The 22503-nt window shown below is 31.9% G+C and overlaps 1 protein-coding gene and 1 long non-coding RNA gene across 2 annotated transcripts; both read right to left on the bottom strand.

The window, feature by feature from the left end:
• Positions 1-75: 75 nt before the first annotated feature.
• Positions 76-4145, bottom strand: LOC127710999 (uncharacterized). Its single transcript, XR_007986444.1, has 4 exons — positions 4080-4145; positions 2503-2602; positions 1294-1428; positions 76-390 (listed from the first exon to the last, which is right to left on the bottom strand). It is a non-coding gene; the product is annotated as an uncharacterized LOC127710999 (long non-coding RNA).
• Positions 4146-8129: 3984 nt separating this feature from the next.
• On the bottom strand, positions 8130-16601 carry LOC127711114 (uncharacterized). Its single transcript, XM_052217065.1, has 4 exons — positions 15440-16601; positions 13776-13872; positions 10323-10450; positions 8130-8521 (listed from the first exon to the last, which is right to left on the bottom strand). The coding sequence occupies exons 1-4, from the start codon at positions 15705-15707 to the stop codon at positions 8463-8465; spliced, it is 552 nt and encodes a 183-aa protein (XP_052073025.1). The 5' UTR covers positions 15708-16601; the 3' UTR covers positions 8130-8462.
• Between the last annotated feature and the right edge of the window lie 5902 nt (positions 16602-22503).

Here is a 22503-nt window from a genome sequence, read left to right as displayed (position 1 = left end):
TTAATAAGGTTGTAAAATCCAGTGTTGTCGGTTCTGTTGTCAATTGTAGAGTTGTTTCTTCTGTTCTCACTTCAGATGTTATTGGTTCTGTTGTCAATTTTTTTATTGTAAATTCTGTTTTGTCTGATTGAAACGAAGACACTGTTTTCTCTGTATGTAGTGACGGCTCTGTATTATCTCTTGGCAGTGGTGTTGTTTGTGTTAGTAGTGAGGACAATGTAATGTATACCGATGATGAAGACGATATCGACGATACCGTAAACGGTTGTATGTCACAATTGACTTCATCAGAACCATCGAGACAGTCCGGAATTCCATTGCATCTATTCGAGCATTGTCCATTATCACACCGATAATTTAAACCTTCAATACACGGACTGAAAACTGTACCTTTAATTAAAAAAAACATCAATTTATGTTTAAACAGATGTGATATGATCAATGATAATTGCCAATTTTGTTTTTACTAAATTTAAAGATAGTTTATAGGGTTTTAACCTATCAACTGCAGTTTGGATTATTACGAGTTATTTTTGTTTCATTCCGTAATGGCGGTGTCTGGTCTGTTTAAATACAATAAGGACATGAAGTCTTGCTTGTGATCAATATTTAAGAGATACAGGATTCTTTGTATTAGTCTTTACGCCTTGTCTTGTCCTGATTCAGGACTGATTTTTTTATTGTTTTGAGTAGGATCAATTATTATGTTTTTCACAGTAACAATTAATAATGAACTCCTGTAACCCTTATGCAAAATTTTGTAGTAATCTATATGTATTTGTTCTCTGTTAATCTCAGTGATGTGTTGTCTGTTATAAGACCTTTCAGACAAGCTCTGCAAGAAAACCGAGGTAGCTCATATAATAACGGGTCACGCAGTGATACTTAACAAACATAATAGACAACATTATACCAGTAATAAAAGATAGAAAAAGAGAACACAGTATCACAGTTTAAGTGACAAGTTTATTGTCAGCACCTCACTTTTCATGATAAAATCACATTTCAAACATTGTATTTGTATCTAGATTCATATCTTTCTATTTCTGAATCAAATTATCGATAAAATGTTTGAAAATATTTAAATGGAACTCTATTTCTCTTGTTAATGGCGTCAACTGTGTATTTCCGATAAAGAAACAAAATCATAGACACCATTTCTATGCTTTCTTTTTTTTTTTTGTGTGCGCCAAGTGATTTTGTGTTAAAGATTCACGAATTGATACATAACATTTCGATCACTTTAATTGTTGCCATATAGTGACATAATGTAAAGTGTTTTTATTTACTTACAATTCACCTCATCAGACCTGTCTTCACAATTGAAGTCGACATCACATAATAATGCTCTATCAATACATGTTCCATTGCCACAATCTTTACAGGGTCCAACCTTACATTGCCACTGATCTGAACTGCATTCTTGAGCTTACAAGAAAATAGAGTTTTACATATCAGATTCAATTTTTTCTACAGTTATCATACAGTATTGAATATTAGAACATACTCTATCATATACGTTGGGTAAATGTATATACAAAAAAGTTACAACCTAATCGTATATTTATCTTTTTTTCTTTTTGTAATCATGTAGATGATGAATGTCATTATGTTTTCAACTGCGAACAAAAAAGTAAGCAACACTTGTTTGTTTATATTTGGTTCTAAAACAACTGACTTAGTTCGTGAGTTTTATTCATAAGAAAGAAGGAACTGTATATTAATTTCATAATTAAATAATCTAGGATCACTTTTAAAATGCTCATTGGAACTGAAGACAAGAACAATTGTTGTAATATTTGTCGTAAATTTCGTTGTGAATATCTTTTAAATCATTTGTACTTTTATGTCTCAGACTTTTTTCTGCTTTGAAGACAAAAACGATTATTGGTATCCATTATAATTTTTCTCACCTGCAAGGACTATATTTTTAAAATTAATGATAGCTAATTCGGAAAAGTGGTAAAATATTTTGTAACACTCGGGAAAATGTAAATCATTGTGGTATCATCAAATTAAACGATTTAAAATCTACAGGTTTAGTTCGCAAGAGTTGTCAATGTAGTGATGTATCCATAAACACTATTAGGACCAATGGGTAAATTTCTGAATTTACCCATTGGTCCTAATAGTGTCTGAAAGGTCTTATAACAAACAAAACATCACTGAGATTAACAGAGAACAAATACATATAGATTACTACAAAATTTTGCATAAGGGTTACAAGAGTTGTCAATGTAGTGATGTATCCATAAACACTATCAGGACCAATGGGTAAATTTCTGAATGATTGCCTTTTTTTTATATCTCGTTTCATGTCTAAATGCTAGATTCGTGAAATTTTCATTTTTTTCATTTTTCTAAGTCATACTATAGTACATTTACTTCTCCTTCCTTAGAGGGCATTCCCTTTAATCTGTGTATTCTACTTGTCATGAAGCTAGTCAAATATGTAACCATTTATGTATTGAATATACCTATAGGTTATCATCTTCTTATTACCTACTAAGCATTCCAGTAAAAGTAACACACTAACGACAAATAGTAAGTTTTTTTTCATCTTTTCTACAGAGAAAGTGTTCTCTTAATCTCATTTTCCTATCTAAAATAACAAAATACATAAAAGGAACATCATCTTTATTAATAATTATAAAAGTAATATACAAACGTTAATATGCTAAATAACTGAATATCTACGTCGAAGCTAATGTAGTTTATCAAGCCGGCTCAAACTTATAATTTGAATTTATCTTCAAGTAAACTGAGTGTCAATTGTGCTGTCCGTGTTTTGGTTAGATATTTAACCCCAATATCAGTTCGTTTTGTTTTGTCTAACGATAATATATATCTTGCACTGATGATGTTTGCAAAATTTTATGAAATTCTTTTGATATTTTTGTCGACGATCTACATGTTAAGGTGAAAAGTTTGGATGTTGCATATATTTTTTTTATTTGAATGTGACGATGTCGTAGGATTAGATAAAGACATACAATGTATTAATTCGCGTGCTATCACTAATCACCATGACACATCAACGATAATCATAAAGAGTAAAACAATGGTTGTTCATAGTGTAGCAGGACATTTTGACCCTTCCGGGGCACACAAATTCAACACGGTTTTGGGTGGGATTCGTGCTGTTTAATCTATAGTTAATCTTAGTCTTCTGGGAAATGTGTTGTCTCACCGTCATTGTTATTTTGGGCATGCTGTTGTCTGTAACACGTTTGTCACAGACTGCTCTGAACACCCTTGATCAATAGCTTACTAACATATGATCTGAATAAAGACTAAATTGAACCCAGATATAACTACGCGCGCCTTTTCAGAAATATTAAAGGCACGCACTAATAGTGAATCAACACTGATGGATAATAAATTATGTAGGCACCTGTGCTTTGTTTAAGATGTCTTTTGCGAAAAACGAAAAAAAACCACATGTGAATAACACCAACAAACGACAACCACTAAACAACAGGCTCCTGGGTTACAATAGGGGCATGATTAGACGTCCATGGACATCTATACGCACTCTAACATAACTGATGTTACAGTTTGTAAATTTTGACGAAGCGATGTTGCATTTCATATGACCATTCCGTTTTCATAAAAAAAAGAGCAGTTGGCCTTAATCAGAACGTATTATTAAACATGAATCAAAATACACAAATGATGACTATTTTTACGCTAAACAGGCGAGTTAAAAACGATAAAACGCAATTGTTGTTGACTTAAATTTAGCTTAAGATATAACAACGCCTTTTCAGAAAACTGAAAAATACGCACTAACCGTGAATTAAAACGGATGGCTAATACCTTATGTTTTTACATTATGCAGGACGAATATAAATGTCTACAAATCACGAATAAACACGGAAGACAATTCAATGGTAGTAAATCGTACCACGGCCATGATTATTAAAATGAAAGTACATTGATTTCATATCTTAATTCAATGTATGCATGTACAATCGGATACCGAAGTTTCCAGAAGCACAATGTTTTGATTCATGTAATTTTGTATGCAATATGTGTGTAAAAATAACCTAACAATAAATAAAAATAACAACACAAACCTGATTTATAAACCTTCACATGCGTAGTAGTTCATCTTATTTAAATGTCAATCTGACACCTGATCTTTTCTTTACACTTGATATGTGTGAAATGTATTGCAAGTAAACGTTTAATAATGCTAATTTTTTTAAATTATACGGTTACATGACTGAATGTATTATCATATTGACCATCCTTTATGAGGACCAAATTGGGTAGCATGAAATTACAATGTCATTAACTTGAAGTTATTTAACAGAGGTGTGATCAGGGATAAAGTTAATGACGAGATGTATAGAAGAAAAGACTGTACATATTTTTTGTCAATACCTACCATGTATTTCTTTTTGTTTACAAGTATCTTTGTTGACATATATGCTTGTTTTTATAGTATATGCTATTTTTGTGTTTCTTTGTTACATATGACGTGGCGCTGTACTTATACATCCCGTCATTGTGTTAATGTGCTATGGTACATTCTTGTATACTTGTTTTTTCATTTTTACTATTGTGCTTTGTCGATATGCCTTTTTGTGTTTATTTGATAAATATTTATTTGGTTTCATAGTGTTGACTGCTGTACCCCTATTTTTAACATTTTTACTTATTATGTCTGTTTGTTTTGTTCACACATCGTTGTCAATATTATGGAATTTTCTGCGACTGTCATACATGTGGATGTTTAGCTAGCTTTAAGGCCAGGTTTAATCCACCATTTTCAACATCACTGTACATTGCTTTACTAATCCCTATGTGGTGTAGCAATTTTTTACAAAATATAAATTTTTACTCGTGTAACTGACTTTTAGATCTTTTACGGTCAAACATCTACAAAATGTATTAAATATAAAATTTGGTTTTCAATTGGCAGACACCAGTATCTGTATTAAGGGGGCTCGAGGGTATACATCTTTTTTTTCAAATATAGGATTTCGCTATTTTTTTTCTAAAAATAAATGAACATTATCATATACTTAATAGAAAAATAAAATAAAAAATGGGGTCACCGTTCATTTAAGCTTGCAATCTCCCTTTGAAAGAACCATGCATTTTTGTTAAGGTACTATTTTTCTGTTGAACTAGTAGAAGAAATAAAAAAAGAAATAAATGACAGAAATCGCTTAATTTTTACAATGGTTCAGCTTAAGTACAGCTTATTTGAAAAAAAATAATAAAAAAAAAATAGGTCACCGATGAGTTAAAAAAGATTTTTCAATTTTAATGCCAAAAAATTGCATTTTTGCACCAAAGGGAGATAATTTAGAGCTTTTTCAATGATATAAATATTTAAAAAGTCATCTGGGGCCACAACGAATGGATTTTTTTGGTTGATTTTTGTACAATTTCATAAAGTAACAACTAATAGTGTAATAAATAAAATGTGTAATGTAAAAAAAAAAATTGTTTAAAATTTTGCTGAAATTTTTGTACCCTCGAGCCTCCTTAAATTCAAATATCAAACCATACAGAAATTGTGGACAATAATTATCAGACGGTAATATTGGTCTCAATTTTTTAATCACATAGATATTATTACTTTAAATCAATCTTATACAGACCCTGTGTCTATGCCTCCCTTACAATGATCTGATAACCTTCCATTATCCTCTGGTTTCATTTTTTTACTATCTACATGTAATAACTGATAAAACAGAAAGAATAAGCGAGAAATATTAACCGAGTCTGTATTACTTTCAGACTCATTAAATGCATTTACAATACCATTAGTTCAAGATTATCTCAGAATTGATAATGAGTTTTTTTTAAAAGTGTGCACTAGTATTTCTGGTCTACATCACTTCTTAAAACATCTTTATTTTTAGCTTTCCTTCATTTTCAAGACTGGTCGTCATTAGAACATATTCGGTAACGAACGAGTATTTGGATAATCTGTTGTGATTTCAATCTTACAGATAAACATAGGCTAACTATTTACACCAATACTGAATGATTGATTATTGCTTGCTTTTCTTTAAGTTGAAATGTGTATGCACATTAAAAACGACATAAAAACTATTGACGGCTGACAATTCATTATGAGGACATCTCATTGTGCTTTCAGGGGTGAGCATCGAGGGGTATAGATGTCGTACAGGCTTAGAATAAATCTTAAATTAATTGTTGCACCGAAGCATTCTTGCATATTTTGACTAAGACGGGTCCTTCGTTGCCTGCGTATTTCTCATTTGTATAAGGCATTGCTCTGCCTAATATGAACAGATTAATTTGTGTTTGATAAATTTCTAGTGGCAAACTATTAATCATGCTTATTGACATGATTGGGGAAGATAATAAGAGGATTTCATCGGAGAGGTTTGGACTAAATCTAATACGATGCAGTGGCTCTTTTCACAAAAAATCTTAAGAGTAAAAATACTCGTAAGTCATACGCATTTCAGTATAACTTACGATCAATTTTAATCGTAAGTTTTTTTGTGAAAAGAGTCGCTGCATTGTTGAAAAAAGGTAAAAATTGTAGTAAACACAAAATAAAAACAAAATGTTGAATAAAATAGAAATTCTTTTTAAACATCTTTGCCGTGATATATTTGCAGTTTTGTGTTTATTCATATCATTAAAATATTTAATTTCTGTAACTATCGATTAAATTTTGAATATGCGAAACACTAATTGTTTTACCCAACGTAAGGTAGCATAATTTTTATCAAAGGTACCATGCTTATAATTTAATACGTCAGACGCGCTTTTCGTCTACATAAGCCTTATTTTCACACTCTGTTTGAATTTTGATAAAAGCTTATGTAGACGAACCGGTCGATAAACAAATGACAAATCAAATAAGAAGCCTAATTACTTTGATAAACGTTTATTAAGCACTATAATGAGAAATTATTGATGCTATTGAAACAAGGTTTATTATGTTCTCAGACAGCTATATAGATCAGTCGTACAAAGGTAGGCTAGTTGTTTCGTTCATTAGATACCAATTTGATAATATCGAGGTTTAACGAAAATTGGCAAAATAGATTATGCCGAAGGTTAGTGGATATGTTAGATGCATTGTAGGGTACGTTTGAAAGGAGAATACATGTTTACAATTAACGTGTATTCCGATAGAGTTGATACACTTGTTCATTTATTTGCAGACTGCTGGACACTTCCTTATTTTTAAATCACTATTCTGACCTAATATAGCTTCGTATTTTTATATCCCGATCATGATTCATAATATTTGAAATACAATTCACGTTACTCTATTTCTTATTACTTAAAACAATGTTCAACATATTATATTTGCGTTGTTCACAGATTTTTAGTTAGTATTAACATGCTGGAAATAAACCCTTGTAAGATCAATTACGTGTTTTAATAACAACATTATGATTTGCAATTTACAAATATATATAAACCGTAACTCTATCAAGTTTAAAACAAATATCCTCGCTTATATCTTGCTGATTGGAGGATACTATGCACATAGGTAGATAGACGGGTAATAACTCACAGCAGACTGTAACAGTATAATGAAAGGGGGCTCAGTGGCCGAGTGGTTTAAGTAGTTACTACTATAGTCACTATCCAGTCAATACTGAAGGTGTGAGTTCGAACCCCGCTCTTGCGGGTGCACTCGACTCCAATCTTAATTGAATAGAATTGTCAGTTTTCCTATCGAAGGTCGGTGGTTTTCTCCGGGCACTTCGGCTTCCTCCATCAATAAAAACTGGCCGTCACGAAATAGCACAAAAGCGGTGCTTAAAAGTGGCGTTAAAACACAAAAAAGTAACCGCATCTTTTGCAACCTAATATTTTAGTATATACCGTGCGTACATACATTTAAATTGACAGAAACAATAGTTTACCCAAGTATATACATATTTCAGAAATCAAACCAAATCATACAAATTCGGTTAAAAGGCTAACCCTGAAGAAATCGCATTAAGTGCAAAAGAAGCGGGAACACACAATTAGTCAATGTTAACTGTAGACGTAATCAAACAGTAGTAGTTATTTTGCAGCCGAGAAACATCAGTATTCAGAAAGCATTTTTAAGGAAATTATAAGGCATTTTTTACAATGATTTTTTTTTCTCATGTTTATGATGAAAACAACATATATGTTTGAAACATAGTATTGAACGTTGAGGTAATGATACATTGTCTGTAAGATTATACACTCTAATATAACATGCAAAATGCATCATGCTTTTTTCATTCTACTATACACTCCTTCATACAGTGAGTTTTCTGTTCCTTGATGTTTTACTAGCTGATTGATCTTCATTGAAAAATCAGAAAACACTTTATACATTTGTAAATTACTAGTTTTAGACGGGCCGTGGCTATGCATTATCAACGATATACTTTCAAAAACGAAAAGGTAATGATTAAAAGATGCGGCTAGCAGCTCTCGTTTTCAATCGTTGAATCTTGTCCTGGTCACCTTTAATACCAATAGTCACCAGTTGGCGTGTATCTTTTGCATGGATCACCGGTATAATTTACTTGAAAATGCAAGTGTAAACATGTAAATGGATTTATATGAAAAAAATGTCATTTAAAAATATGTATACATCAATTTGTTACCATTACATTGATGAAAGAGTCAATCATGGTGTACACGTATAGTACTCAAAATATATACTGTTATTTATAACGCATTAGCAGTTTTGTTTTGTCGTGTGTTGCATTTGTGTTCGCCTCGATCCGGCGACAAATTTACTATAGACTTTTAAGTATGTTCTTCCAGTTTCTGTGTTAATGATGCAAAATTGAAGTAAGAACGAAAGTGAGTTGGCATTTGATCATAATTATATGTCTAAGTAGGGTTATTGCAAAATGTTACCTTGCTAACTAATATTATAAAAACGCATTCGAATACGTATGTGAGTCCAGGTAGCATAATACATATCCGTATTCATTTATAAATACTTTTTGTAAATAACAATGATCAGAATCGAATTGTTCATTTTTTTTTAATGAAAATCTCTTTCTAAACAGTTACAAATTTCAATATTTAATTTAAAAAAAGGAAGATATTTGAAATATATTATATTTAGGTATTATGTATCAAGCAACGTATGAACGAAGTAAAATAGACTAACTATTCTCCAAGACTTCAATTTCAATCATATAAACAATTCACAGCTACACGTAAGGCCAATGTGTAGCAAGATATTTATTAATGCCTGTACTAAGTCAAAAAATATGACAGGTTTTTTTCATTTGTTTTTTTTTTTTTCTGTTTAGAATTTTCCATAGTGTTCGGTATTTTCGTTATATTACTATTTGCACATCCATTACTGTGAAAGCACTTTTTCGTGGGGAACCAATTTTCATGGTATTCGTGGAAGATTTTATCCATGAATTTAAGTGTCTAACGAAATATTACAATTGTTGTAAAAAAAAAAACAGATGTAAAGGTCCCCTGTAGGTTTGATTACATAGATACGGGAAAATCATAGTAATGTAGAGAAAACATCGGATATCTGCAAATGCATTATGACCTATATGCAGTGTGGTAGCACCAGGGTAGCATGTACAAGATCAGTTGGATTTTAATCTTTGATTAACATCAGTTGTACGAACCTTTTATTCTAATGGAAAAATCAGTTTTGAAAGATGAAAGTCAGACTTCCGGTGAAGATTTATGATGCTGCATTGTTCATTCGTATCTATTAATATTTCTCACTTAAAATAATAATTTCATATTGGACTTTCTTTTCTATTTTATAAGTATTAATTCAAAGAACTTTTGTTTCATTGCTTAAGCAACCTTTATCTTTTAATGACATGTTTATGGCACAATTAACACCTTTGATGATCATAATCTATTAATTGTTCGATCTCGGGCAAATTAGTGTCATCATTTCTGATTACATGTTTGCAATGCAATAATTTAAATTGCAATTATTTTATTAAACATTTAATGAATGTTATCAGAAATGGAAGACGAACATTTTAAGTGAAAATGAATAACATATGATTGTTTTCATTAATCTTCGTTTAAGATGGAATCTTTACCTAACTTTTTCCTTCAGAACATCAAAAATCCACGAATTTATAAACCAACGAACATATTTAAAAAAAGATGTGGTATGATTGCCAATGAGACAACTCTTCACAAGAGACCAAATGACATGTAACTTTCTCAATACTTAAAAATTGATACCCACGAACAAAAGTAATTTCACAGTATTACAAATTGGAATAGATTAACTGCAGTTTAACCGAAGCCTAATTGTAAACCGACGATTATAATTGAATTATGTCTTTCGTATTTCTATCTTCTCAAATCACACTTACTTTTTGCCTTGTAAGCTGTAACCATATGAAAAAAACTTGGGTTGTCATCTGACACAATAGTGGTTACTGAGTTTATAGAATCACTGTTAATGAACAATGAGTTTCTATTAAATCTTGAGTAAGTGTTCCTGAAATACAAAATACAAAATTACATCACTTTCAATCATTGCCAATGCTTTATATCTCATGTATCTATAGGTACGACATATACAAGAGTTATGGCTATTATTTGCATTCCCAAGTTTGGAAATATAGCTTTTCCATTGTGTCAGTTGTTATGCTTTAGATATTTGGCATTGATCGCTCTTAACGAAAGTAAATCCAGGAAAGCGCTTTGGACGTAGAAGTTTACAAAGTCTCGATTTCATTTTTCATTTTAGCTACGATGTATGAGCTTATAGATGAAACTATAAAAAGAAATGAACTGCTTACGTTAAATAAGCATCTATTTTCAACAATAATGATAGGCTGCAACCACGCTATCAAACGAAATATGCTTTGTGAAAACATCTTTCTTTGAAATAAAAATTAATTTATATTTACGGTGTTTGTTCCCTTTTATTTCTTTTATTTTGTAAACGTACACTTAGTGACTGATACATATAGTGTTATACATGTCAACCATTCCATCATTCTGATAACACACAGGCAATATATATGTATGCACTACAGTACTGTACTGCAGTATTGGATACCATTTGCGATATATAAATGTTTTATAATTTTCTTCAGATTACTTTTGCGTTTAATTCCGATTTTTCAATTTTGTACAGTATTAGAACTGTTAAATCTAAAAAAAATCTAGATATCCAGGACTTTTTTTTCAAATACCTGCTGTTGTGTGTGCTTTAACACGATGTCTTTCAGATTGATTTCGCGTTCAGTCGGTTTTTTAATCGAAGTCGTGTCCATGTTAACGTATTTCTTTTACCAGTAACAGAGAATTGCCATGTAAATTTTCACATAAGGTTTGTTATGAATAAAAAGGTTTGGTATGAAAAATGCGTTTCAGGTGCCCGCTCCAAAAAGAGGGACGAAAGATACCAGAGGGATATTCAAACTCATAAATCGAAAATAAACTGACACGCCAGGGCTTAAAAAGAAAAAGACAAACAGAAAAACAATAGTAAACAGAACACAACATAGAAAAATAAAGACTTAGCAACACGAACCCCACCAAACACGGTGATTAAAGGTGCTCTGGAAGGGTAAGCAGATCCTGCTCCACATATTGCACCTGTCTTGTTGCTCAATGGTAGTACAAATCCGATAATTAGTCTAATTTGGTATGTTTCATACGTGGAAATGGAACGGGATTGTAGTAACGACATAATGAACATACCCGATATGTGAACCGGATATTCCATAACGGTCAAGAAACTCGAGATAGCGTCCGTAAAATTTACGAAGGATTGATTTCAACTTCGCCATTTGGAACTCTTGGTGTAATAGCTTCCTTGTGAGCAGTAACCCTCTTCTCAAGGAAATCATAATAGGAAATTCAAGCCCGGGAATATCGTACCAATTTAGAGATATATACTCCGTATGCAGGCGCTGCTGTAATGTTGCTACATAGAAATGGAAAGTTCTTAATTGGGAAGCTGAAATCATCTCTTTTGTCGTGAAGTTTTGTTTTCAGCCGACCGTCATTGTCAATTTCTAAATGTAAGTCAAGATATGAGGCAGACTTAACTGTATCTGTTGTATCCTTTATCACTAGTTCGATGGGATAGATGCGTTGAGTTCCAAGTGAACTTTTCTCACCAGTTTGGTTTCTGGTGTCAGTGGTTCGTCGTCCATCGTTGTCGTCCGTCAACTTTTACTAAAAAAAATTTGTACTAAGTTTCAAGTTAATTGGACTTCAATGTCATCAAAAACTACCTTGAACAGAATCTTTAACCTGAAGTGGACATTATCATTTCCTATGTTCAGCAGAACGTCGTGAAATTGGGACCAAACCTCTAATTTGGCATGACAATTAGGAAGATCACATCATACGGAACAGGTGTACCAAGTTTCAAGTTGATTGGACTTAAACTTCATCAAAAACTACCGTGACCAAAAGCTTTAACCAAACACTTTAACCCGAAGAGGGACGCATAGACGAACAAACAAACGGACGGACAAACAGACGAAGGAACGAACGGACACAGAGACCAAAAATCATAATGCGCATAAGCGGAGCATAAACATCATTATGAAAACAGATTTCACCACTTTTACTCGTGTTATTTTTCCCTATCGAAAATTAAATTTCAATTATTTTAGAAGCTCGGCAAGCCTCGCGCTTTTAAACTTAACTGTCTGAAGTGGAGAAATATCGTATCACATTTGTTCCTGTGGTGGAATCTATAATTCATATAAAAAGATGTCACTTAATACAGGGAGCTAAATGTTAAATGACTTTTCAACATAAACTAGCTTAAAATGTAATATTTATTTTTATACTTCTATTGAAAATAAAGTTGATGTTTCGGTCAAATAGAAAGAAGATACCAATAGGTTCATAACATAATGAATCCTGGAAAAATACCAGAGCCAATTAAGCTAATCATTACACAGAAAAACAAATCGATCAACTCAAACTGAACCCATGTGCCGGAGAAGGGTAAACAGTTCCTGCTCCACTAGTTGCCCATTTGGTTATTCATTGCAAGTAACAATACGATAATACGTCGCATTCAGTAATAACACAACCGAGAAAGGTGACGGGATTGTTGTTGGAGCAAGTGGAATATATCGGGATCATTTGTCATATAAAACTTTCAAAACTACATGTACCACGTCTATCAAATATTAACTGCCTCGATGGTATCATTGTACCGAGATAGCATGTGTGGAATGTCATGGGTTTGAGCCTCAGTCGTGTTCAGATTAAAGCAATCTACCAATTGTATCATCATAAAATGACGGAATGTCTTCAACGTTACAAGTCTGAACCATCAATAGAATAACTTCTTTGTCAGGAGAAACTTTCTATCACAACATGAAACGCAAGGCTACGTAAAATTAGGTACAATAAATAATACATATAAAGGGCAAAAACATCTTTTTAATAATTCTGCTTTTGTTTCCCAATTAAACAATTTAGAAAGAGGTATTAGCTTTCAAATGTTACCGTACTTTCTAAGTAAACGGCAAATTAGAAAGCCGCTACTGACTCATAATCCCGAATAACTCAATATTTATCAGTAACCATATGACAATAATAAAACAAAATGAACTAACGATATCTGAAACTAAATCGTAAGACATTCAAAAAGTAGTTTGTTACGACTTAGTAGAGGAAAATGGCTCACATAATATTTTAAACGTGCTTGCCTTCTTCTTTTCGATATTATAGATAAAAAGTACAGAAGTGTTTAAAAAAGAAACAAAAAATGTATATATCGGCTTAAACGTGTTAAACTGCAATACATTGTATTCTTATTATTACATATACGAGATTCTTACCTAAATTGTACACTTCTTATTAACACTGTAGCAACCAATACAATTAATATGGCACACAATATAGCTATAGGAATGACAACAGAAAGAGAAGAAAAATCTGTAAAATATCAATAATGTTTTTTACAAAAATGAATGATTTTTTTTTCTAATGTCGACAAAGTATTGCACAGAATTGTTTTCTTAAATTGTAAATGATTACCACACTTCAATAAAAATGTGATTGACTCGGAATAAAGGTGGAGAAACGTGTCGCTTTGTGTAGTCTCTTATATCTTTTTCAACAGTATAGACTAATATATTCATATAAAATATAATCATAGTCATTCAAAGCGTTTATCAGAAACGTTGACATCATTTACTAACCTTATAAATATAAATTTTTCTTTCTTGGCACTAAAATATTCATATCAGATCATGTATATCTGCCAATTTGGCCCTTTTTTTTGTATTTTCATCACCTTTTTTTGAACAGTGTGAACGAAAATGCCATAGAAAATAAGCATAATTTAAGACACATATATCAGCGCCTATGTGTTTTTTAAAGCATGGAATTTGATGCGACTGTCATACAAGTGAGAGGTTTAGCGCTATAAAACCAGGTTCAATCAACCATTTTCTACATTTGAAAATGCCTGTACCAAGTCAGGAATATGACAGTTGTTGTCCATTCGTTTGATGTGTTTTATCATTTGATTTAGCTATTTGATTAGGGACTTTCCGATTTGAATTTTCCTCGGAGTTCAGCATTTTTGTGATTTTACTTTTTACCCTACAAATCACACAAGTATGAAAACGGAATACATGCCTTGTGTGTTTTATTTCTACTTTCGTCCGGATCGCTTTCTCATTGAACCATAACCAGCATACATACAAGTTTCCAGCAAATGATGATAAAGGTGGTATAGGAATTTTCCGCAGTCTTAGATTGTAAAATAGTGGAATACAATAGCCTAGATGAAATCAAGTCAGCAAATGTAGATGAAAAAATCAGTACTGAATTCATAGAATTAGTAACTGTATTGTTATTGTATACTAATGAACAATACTGAATTTATAGAAAGTATAACATTACAAGTTTTTAGTCTTTCATAACAGTACTGATATGCAAGAGGGTAGAAATATACCAAAAAAACGTGGGTAAATTCTTGGTAGTGTAGAAATGCAATTCAATAATAAGAAATTTCAACTTGTAAATAAATGTTCAATTTTATTTAATTTTATGTTGATAGGACGAATTTCTCATGATCCAATTGCATATAATAGCAATAGTATCAGCTCAATGATTCTATGTTGAATTTTTTTATGCCAAAAAACATGTTTTGTGCGATAAATGTGTTTTTCCGGTCGAACCTTCCAGGAACGCATATTTTCCAACTGTTTCTGTTTCTGAGCACAATGATAGCTTTGCAATTACAAATACCTCATCTTATGACTAGAACAGACATTCTACCTTGTGGATTTGAACTCCAATTGTAAAGATGATGCAGATTACTGTATACAGATTTAGAAAAAACGTAGTTTATGATATATGCTCTTTCCATTTACAATTCAATTAAGATTTTCTTAATTTGATAAGAAACAAACAACAGTAAATCTCTAATGGATAGGTGTCTCATTGACAATCATACCACATATTATTTGTACAAAAAAAAAAGACTTTATACCTGGATGATTCGTATCGTCTGGTTGTGTACCATCAATTGGTGGTGTTGATGTTAGTACTGGTGTGGACAATACAGTTGATTTAGTAGGTGAAAAGAGAACTGTTGATTCTAAAGGAATGGATGATGTTGTTTGTTTAATTGGCATTGAAGATAGCACTGCTGATTCAGTCGATAATAACTGAACAGTTGATTCTGGCGATGAAAAGGAAACTAATGATTCTGTAGAAAGCAATGGAATTGATTGTTCAATAGACATTGATGATATCATTGTCGATTCAGTTGATGATAACTGAACAGTTGATTTATTCGATAAAAAATGAACTGTTGTTTCAGTCGAAGATAACTGAACTGTTGATTCCGTTGATGACAACTTAACTGTTGATTCAGTCGATGATAATAGAAACGTTGATTCAGTCGATGTTAATTGAAACGATGGTTCAGTCGATAATAATTAAATACTGGATTCAGAAGTTGATAATTGAACTGTTGGTTCAGTTGATGATAGTTGAACTGTTTGTTTATTCGACGACAATTGAGCTGTTGATTCTAAAGAAAATGGTATTATTGTTTGTTCGGTTATCATCGAAGAAAAAGGTGTTGATTCATTGAATGATACCGGAACTATTTGTTCCGAAGAAACTATTGATGTTGTTGGCTCAAATAACAATGTGGATGAAATTGTTGATTTGATAGGAGGTAATGACAATATCAATGTTTGTTCCACTGAGAATAATGATTGAACTGTTGTTTCAAAGGGAAGTTGTGAATCGGTAGACAATATTTCTGCTGTAGATTCGGTCATAACTGTTGACTCTGTAGAATCGCGAAGAGAACCTGTTAAGTCGGTATACACTGATAACCCTGACGATTCGGATGACAAAGGAACTGCTGATTTGGTAGAGAGAAATGACGATGTTTGTTCGATAGAGATTGAAAATGACATGTTTGATTCAGCAAGTGAACTTGAAACAGTTCGTGTAATAAAAATTGACACAACTGACTGTGTATTTGACAATGAATCTAACACAGTTTCTTCTGTAGATAATGATACAACGGATTCGAAGACAGATTGTGAGAAAGATGATTCGATGAATAATGCTGCTGTGGATGCGGAAAAGAATACTGATTCACTTAACCCGCTAACCAATGATGGGATTGTGGATTCGGTATATATTGCCGACGTTGTCGATTCTGTATACAGAAATTCTGTAGACGAATTCTGAGGGCAATCTGCTTCGGTGCCTGCACAGTCTCCGGAAGAACACTTAAATCCTCCTTCTGGACAAGGAGGATCGATGATTGTACCTTCAATGAAAAAATAAAATACAGTTGGGTGCAGACCAACCATTACATGTAAACAGGCGAAAAACGTTAACTCGGTGTTCATTCACGTGCACTTCATGCAAATCCCACGTTAACTCGGCGTTACCTTCGAAATTTCGATAGACATAAAAAGTAAACATGCGTTTATTTTGTACGTCTGCACGTTAACGTGAAGCAGATGCATCTTCGATTTTTTTTAGAATTAAATGGACGTTTACCTTTGATATTCAACGCGCGTTAACGTAGTTGCAATGGTATCCTGGATACACTGACTAATCATATCACATGACTAGCTACGTAAAATGCCAAATTGCCACTTTTCGACAAATATATAGAATAACAAATACAAAGCATGATATGAAACGTATCTAAAACATTGAAAAAAACTGTACATAGATATTTCTTCCGGAAGACAAGTGTAAAACATTTTTTATTGATTTCGGTGGTTAACTTGGATTTGAAAACAGTAACATGGTTCGAAAACTAATTTTTTAGTTTCGTGATATCTGTTTAAGTTCGTCCAAGATAAATCTGCCTTCAAGAATGTTGTAAACAGTCGCTCACTTACTCCTGTTGCTATCTTGAATATTGTTGCATAAAAAGTAAAATCACAAAAATACTGAACTCCGAGGAAAAGTCAAAACGGAAAGTCCTTAATCAAATGGCAAAATCAAAAGCTCAAACACATCAAACGAATGGATAACAACTGTCATAAACCAGACTTGGTACAGGCATTTTCTTATGTAGAAAATGGTGGATTGAACCTGGTTTTATAGCGCTGAACCTCTCACTTGTACGACAGTCGCATCGAATTTCATTATATTGACAACGATGCGTGAACAAATCAAACAGACATAAAGGGTAAATATTAGTGGTATAGCAGTCAATATTGTGTTATAATCTTAATCACAATAAAAACATACAAATATTTAACAAAGAAGCACAAAAAGGCATATATTAAATTTAACACTCATTCATTGCTTTCTTATTTTTGTATTTTATTTATGTATGCCAAATCCACCCATAAAGGATTGAAAGATTTTAAGTACTGGGACCGAATGGTTAAAATTGCACAACTTGTTGTTGGAATCGATATAAGTTGCCAATATTTCCGTTTTGTATGAATATTAGGTAACAGCATTGAAATGTTGTCCTTTTGGTACCTCAGGTTGTATAGTTTACACAAATTGAGAGCTCTATGATTCTACGGTTACTTATAATTATGTCGATAACAATAAAAAGTGACAATATTTCTTTTCTTTATATAAATGTTCATGTACTGGCCTTCTTATTGAGTACTTTTTATACCTCAAGATGAATTGTTAGACCTAAACGGGAAGAACAATTATTTTTAAATGGCAAAATTTGTTGTCAGCATCAATGTAAGGTGCCAATATTTTCCTTTATTTCTTAATTATCATGGAGCTGTATAAACATTTGTTCGTTTGGGTACCTCAAGATGGATAGTTTTACATATATTGAGAGCTCTTTAAGTCAACGATTGCTTAATATGTATTTCGTTAACAATAAAAAGTGCCAATATTTCTTTTTTCTCTCATTATATTTTGAACCAAACCAACTCTAAAAAGATATACTTTTCTTAATTGAGTGTACTTTAAAAATGATACTGAAATTTGTATTTCAGGATTAAAAGAACTCAAAAAATATAACAACTATTTTTTTATTGAATGTGTAAGCTAGTATTTGTATCACAAATCATTTTAACTTACAATTACTTTCGTCTGATCTGTCTGTGGATATTGGAGAGTCATAACAATCAAATCCTTCGTTACATATTAATGTTTTTGCAATACACTTTCCATTGTCGCATTCAAACTCGGTTGTATTGCACGATAAACCTGTCAGTATAAATAAAATGTAAACATAATCACAACTTCGAATTCTAAAATTTGAGGAGAAATATTTTGACTATTTAGTTAAAGACAAATTAAAATCCGAAAAATTGAATGGTCGTTCCCGTACTTTAAAGAACATACAAGCTGTAGAATGTGGAATTTTTAATATTGTATTTTGTTTTTTTCACTAACATTTTGAAAAGTATAAAGACAATGATAATTTGAATTTAGACAAAAACAATAAAAATCTCCTACTACAGTAATTGAAACAAGTAAACACATCTGTTAAATATTGATGTATTGATGTTTGTTACTATTTACTACCTTCTTACACATATCTAGAAAAAAAAGCAGAAAAAATAGCTAATCTGGAATTAAAATAAGCTACAATCATCGGATTGAGAAAAAAATTAACTGTCGTTGATATCTTCATTTGGCTTTCGAAACATAAAACCTTTATCATTTCCAATATCTGTCTTTTCTTGTGACTTTCCAGAAATATTTTCCTTTCATACTTTTTATGATACATCAATTTTGGTATACATAGTACAGTATTTTTAGTAACAAAAGCTATCTAAGTCAATTGGCAAACAGCTGATATTAACAAACGAAATATGTCTGAAGCAAAGAAAAGTCGAGATTTACATTTATCAGGAATGCATGAAACCAAAAATTTTAAAGCCAAGGATGTATAAGACGTTAACACGTTAAAATCAATATGAACAAAAAAAAACCAGAAAAAAAGCCGAATTCCTTTTTGGTCAATTTTGCCTGAGGGAGTTTGCACATTAGTGTGTTAATAATTTCTCAATTTAAAGTTATTTAACGTAAATCATCTAGTAGTAGATTTTATCAGAATTTAAGAAGTGTTTTTCGCAGAAATTTCTATTAAAAGTTGAAAAGGAGTCAGTAAGTGAGTGTGTTGCAAGGCAAAATTCTGTTCTAATTGAATTTACCCTTATTTTCTATTGACAGTCTAAATATCCAAGACCTTCATCCCGGACGGCCTCTATTACAGAACCAACATATTGTATTTATTGTTTATTTGCTCTCGTCCTGAACATGCATAACATATTTGCCACTGCTCATTATGCAACCAACATTCAATCAATAAATCAATCGAAATTTATGGATACCAAACTAACTGTATCGTACAAGAACTCGTAAACAGATTTTAGGTTTACTTTTTAAAGGCTGCAAAAGATATGTATACATGTATTTTTTATAGGTATAAAACCACTAATTCATAGCCCCATTGCTTTCTATGTTAAATTCTGCAATTTCAAGCATTAATGGCTACTTTGTCTTAAGTTCAAATAAAGTAGCAGTTATTTCATGTCAAAACTATACCTTATCCTGACTTGTGCTGAAAAATTCAACATACCTTTAATTGCATATTAGAGCGTACTGGTTCCCGGAAGTTTGATAGTACAAAAACAGGTACTTCTGAGCAGAAGATCAGGGCAAATGAGCCCTCCTATTAAAATTGTATATACTTCTTTATTATTCAAAAGAAACTTTCAACAAGGGTTCTACAGTGATCCCAAGTCCCCAAGCTTTCATTTGATACCAAAACTACCCAAATATTCCACCTATTGACAAAGATACAGCTATGCGTACGAACTATTTTGTTTAAAATATGTACTACTTTCTTGTATGTTCTTTCCGACCGGGCCTTAATTAGTGGTTCTATACCTATAACAGCACCTAACTTGTTATATTGACTTCTGCTTGACTTAATTTCCTTCTATGATCTATTTCTAGCATAGAAAAACACATAAAGCTTTAGTCAAAACACAATATCACTGAATTCAAGCTCAAATTGGACTGGTAGTAACATATGCGTTATACAAAGAAAACTCCATAGGAATACTAATAGTGACAGATATGACATTTTTTCAATGTTTACCAGTTCTTATTTGTTAATATCTACTCAAATAACAGTGTCCTTACATATTTGTCTTATTTTTATCAAAGATTCTTCCTTGAATATAAATACAGTGGTCCAAACATAAAAAATAATAGATAATTTTGACCCCCCTTTTTTCTACATGTTGAAAAAGGAGAGTGATTTGGTAAAAACCATACTTTTATGTATAAACATGGATCAAAAAGAGCATTTTATGTATCTCCCAGCTAGACAACTTGCTAAACTGGTTATAAAATGCATTTCAAGTGAGATTTTGGAAATCCTATATAAGTATACATCAATTTCATTTGAAAATAAATGATTCACTAAGAAACTCAATAAAACATGAACACTCACTAGATAATTTGACCAAAAGCAATATTTATACTACTAACTAGTCATAATATACATGTTTCATTGGTTTCAGTCTAAGGTAATGGAAAAATTTAAACTTCAGGTAAAATCTTAACTGTGTGCATGCTAAATGCTCAAAAAAGGCTGAAATACCTTATTGTAGCAATTTGAGGGTTGTAATTTGACACCAACATAATTGTTACATCAAAAAAATAATGTAACATGATTACTGACAACAAATGTGACTAATTTTCATTGTAAAGGGTATGATTTCTAAAAATAGAATTTCACATGCCTTTCAGTAATAGGTATAAAACCACTAATTCATAGCCCCATTGCTTTCTATGTTAAATTCTGCAATTTCAAGCATTAATGGCTACTTTGTCTTAAGTTCAAATAAAGTAGCAGTTATTTCATGTCAAAACTATACCTTATCCTGACTTGTGCTGAAAAATTCAACATACCTTTAATTGCATATTAGAGCGTACTGGTTCCCGAAAGTTTGATAGTACAAAAACAGGTACTTCTGAGCAGAAGATCAGGGCAAATGAGCCCTCCTATTAAAATTGTATATACTTCTTTATTATTCAAAAGAAACTTTCAACAAGGGTTCTACAGTGATCCCAAGTCCCCAAGCTTTCATTTGATACCAAAACTACCCAAATATTCCACCTATTGACAAAGATACAGCTATGCGTACGAACTATTTTGTTTAAAATATGTACTACTTTCTTGTATGTTCTTTCCGACCGGGCCTTAATTAGTGGTTCTATACCTGTAAATGAAAGAAATTCATCAGCATAAAAAACAGAAGACATTTTTCTAAATTGTACCTACTTTTGTGTGACTAGTCTTCAAATTTGTTACGAATTAATATAAACAAAATTTATATTGGCTTTTCATATTAAACATAAGTGATTATTATATATAAATAAGAAGATGTGGTATGAGTGCCAATGAGACAACTCTCCATCCAAGCACAATGTATTTAACATTTAAATATCTTTTTCCCCCCCTGTATGCGTATATCCCATTAATAAAATTGAGAATCGAATTGGGGAATATGTCAAAGAGACAACAACCCGACCAAAGAGCAGAAATCATCTGAAAGCCACAAATAGATCTTCAACACAGCGAAAAAATCCCGCAACCGGAGGCAGGATTTAGCTGACCGGTAACACAAATACTTGCTTAAATAATGTTTACATACCTTTTGAAATTTCTCTACTGAATACGATTAAAGACAGGATATGAATGATCATAGTTGCTCACTAGTTCTGCAAACTACTGTCAGATTTGAAAAAAAGCATTACACTCTAAAATTATTGGGTTTTTTTTCCAATTGAAACACCAGTGTCATTTCTTTATATTCAGTTGTTTTCTATTTTTTGTAAGTTAGAGAGTTTGATATCGATGGGATCTCACATCTTCATTTTAAGTTGATGAAAACTTAGATACGATCCATGTAAAGTTATTGATCCTTTCAAACTTTGAACATTGTTCAAACAGATTAGATCCTTCTTTTTGTCTATTCTTACATTTTGGCATTACACAAGGCCATGTTTTCTTATACTATTTATGACGTCCCTAAACTAAATCTATTGAATTTGTACTGCTGATTG

The sequence above is a fragment of the Mytilus californianus genome, unplaced genomic scaffold, assembly GCF_021869535.1.
Source record: "Mytilus californianus isolate M0D057914Y unplaced genomic scaffold, xbMytCali1.0.p SCAF_8, whole genome shotgun sequence".
NCBI classification, from domain to species: domain Eukaryota; kingdom Metazoa; phylum Mollusca; class Bivalvia; order Mytilida; family Mytilidae; genus Mytilus; species Mytilus californianus.
Note: the sequence above shows the minus strand (reverse complement) of the source record. Positions and strands in the feature narration are given on the sequence as shown.

Coding starts and splice junctions, on each gene's coding strand:
- LOC127711114 (XM_052217065.1), bottom strand. CDS start 15,707: ATGATATCATCAATGTCTATTGAACAATCAATTCCATTGCTTTCTACA. Junction 10,451..13,775: donor ATAAGAAGTGTACAATTTAG/GTAAGAATCTCG, acceptor TTTGTATTTCAG/GAACACTTACTCAAGATTTA. Junction 8,522..10,322: donor TACAGCTTACAAGGCAAAAA/GTAAGTGTGATT, acceptor TGCATTTTCAAG/TAAATTATACCGGTGATCCA.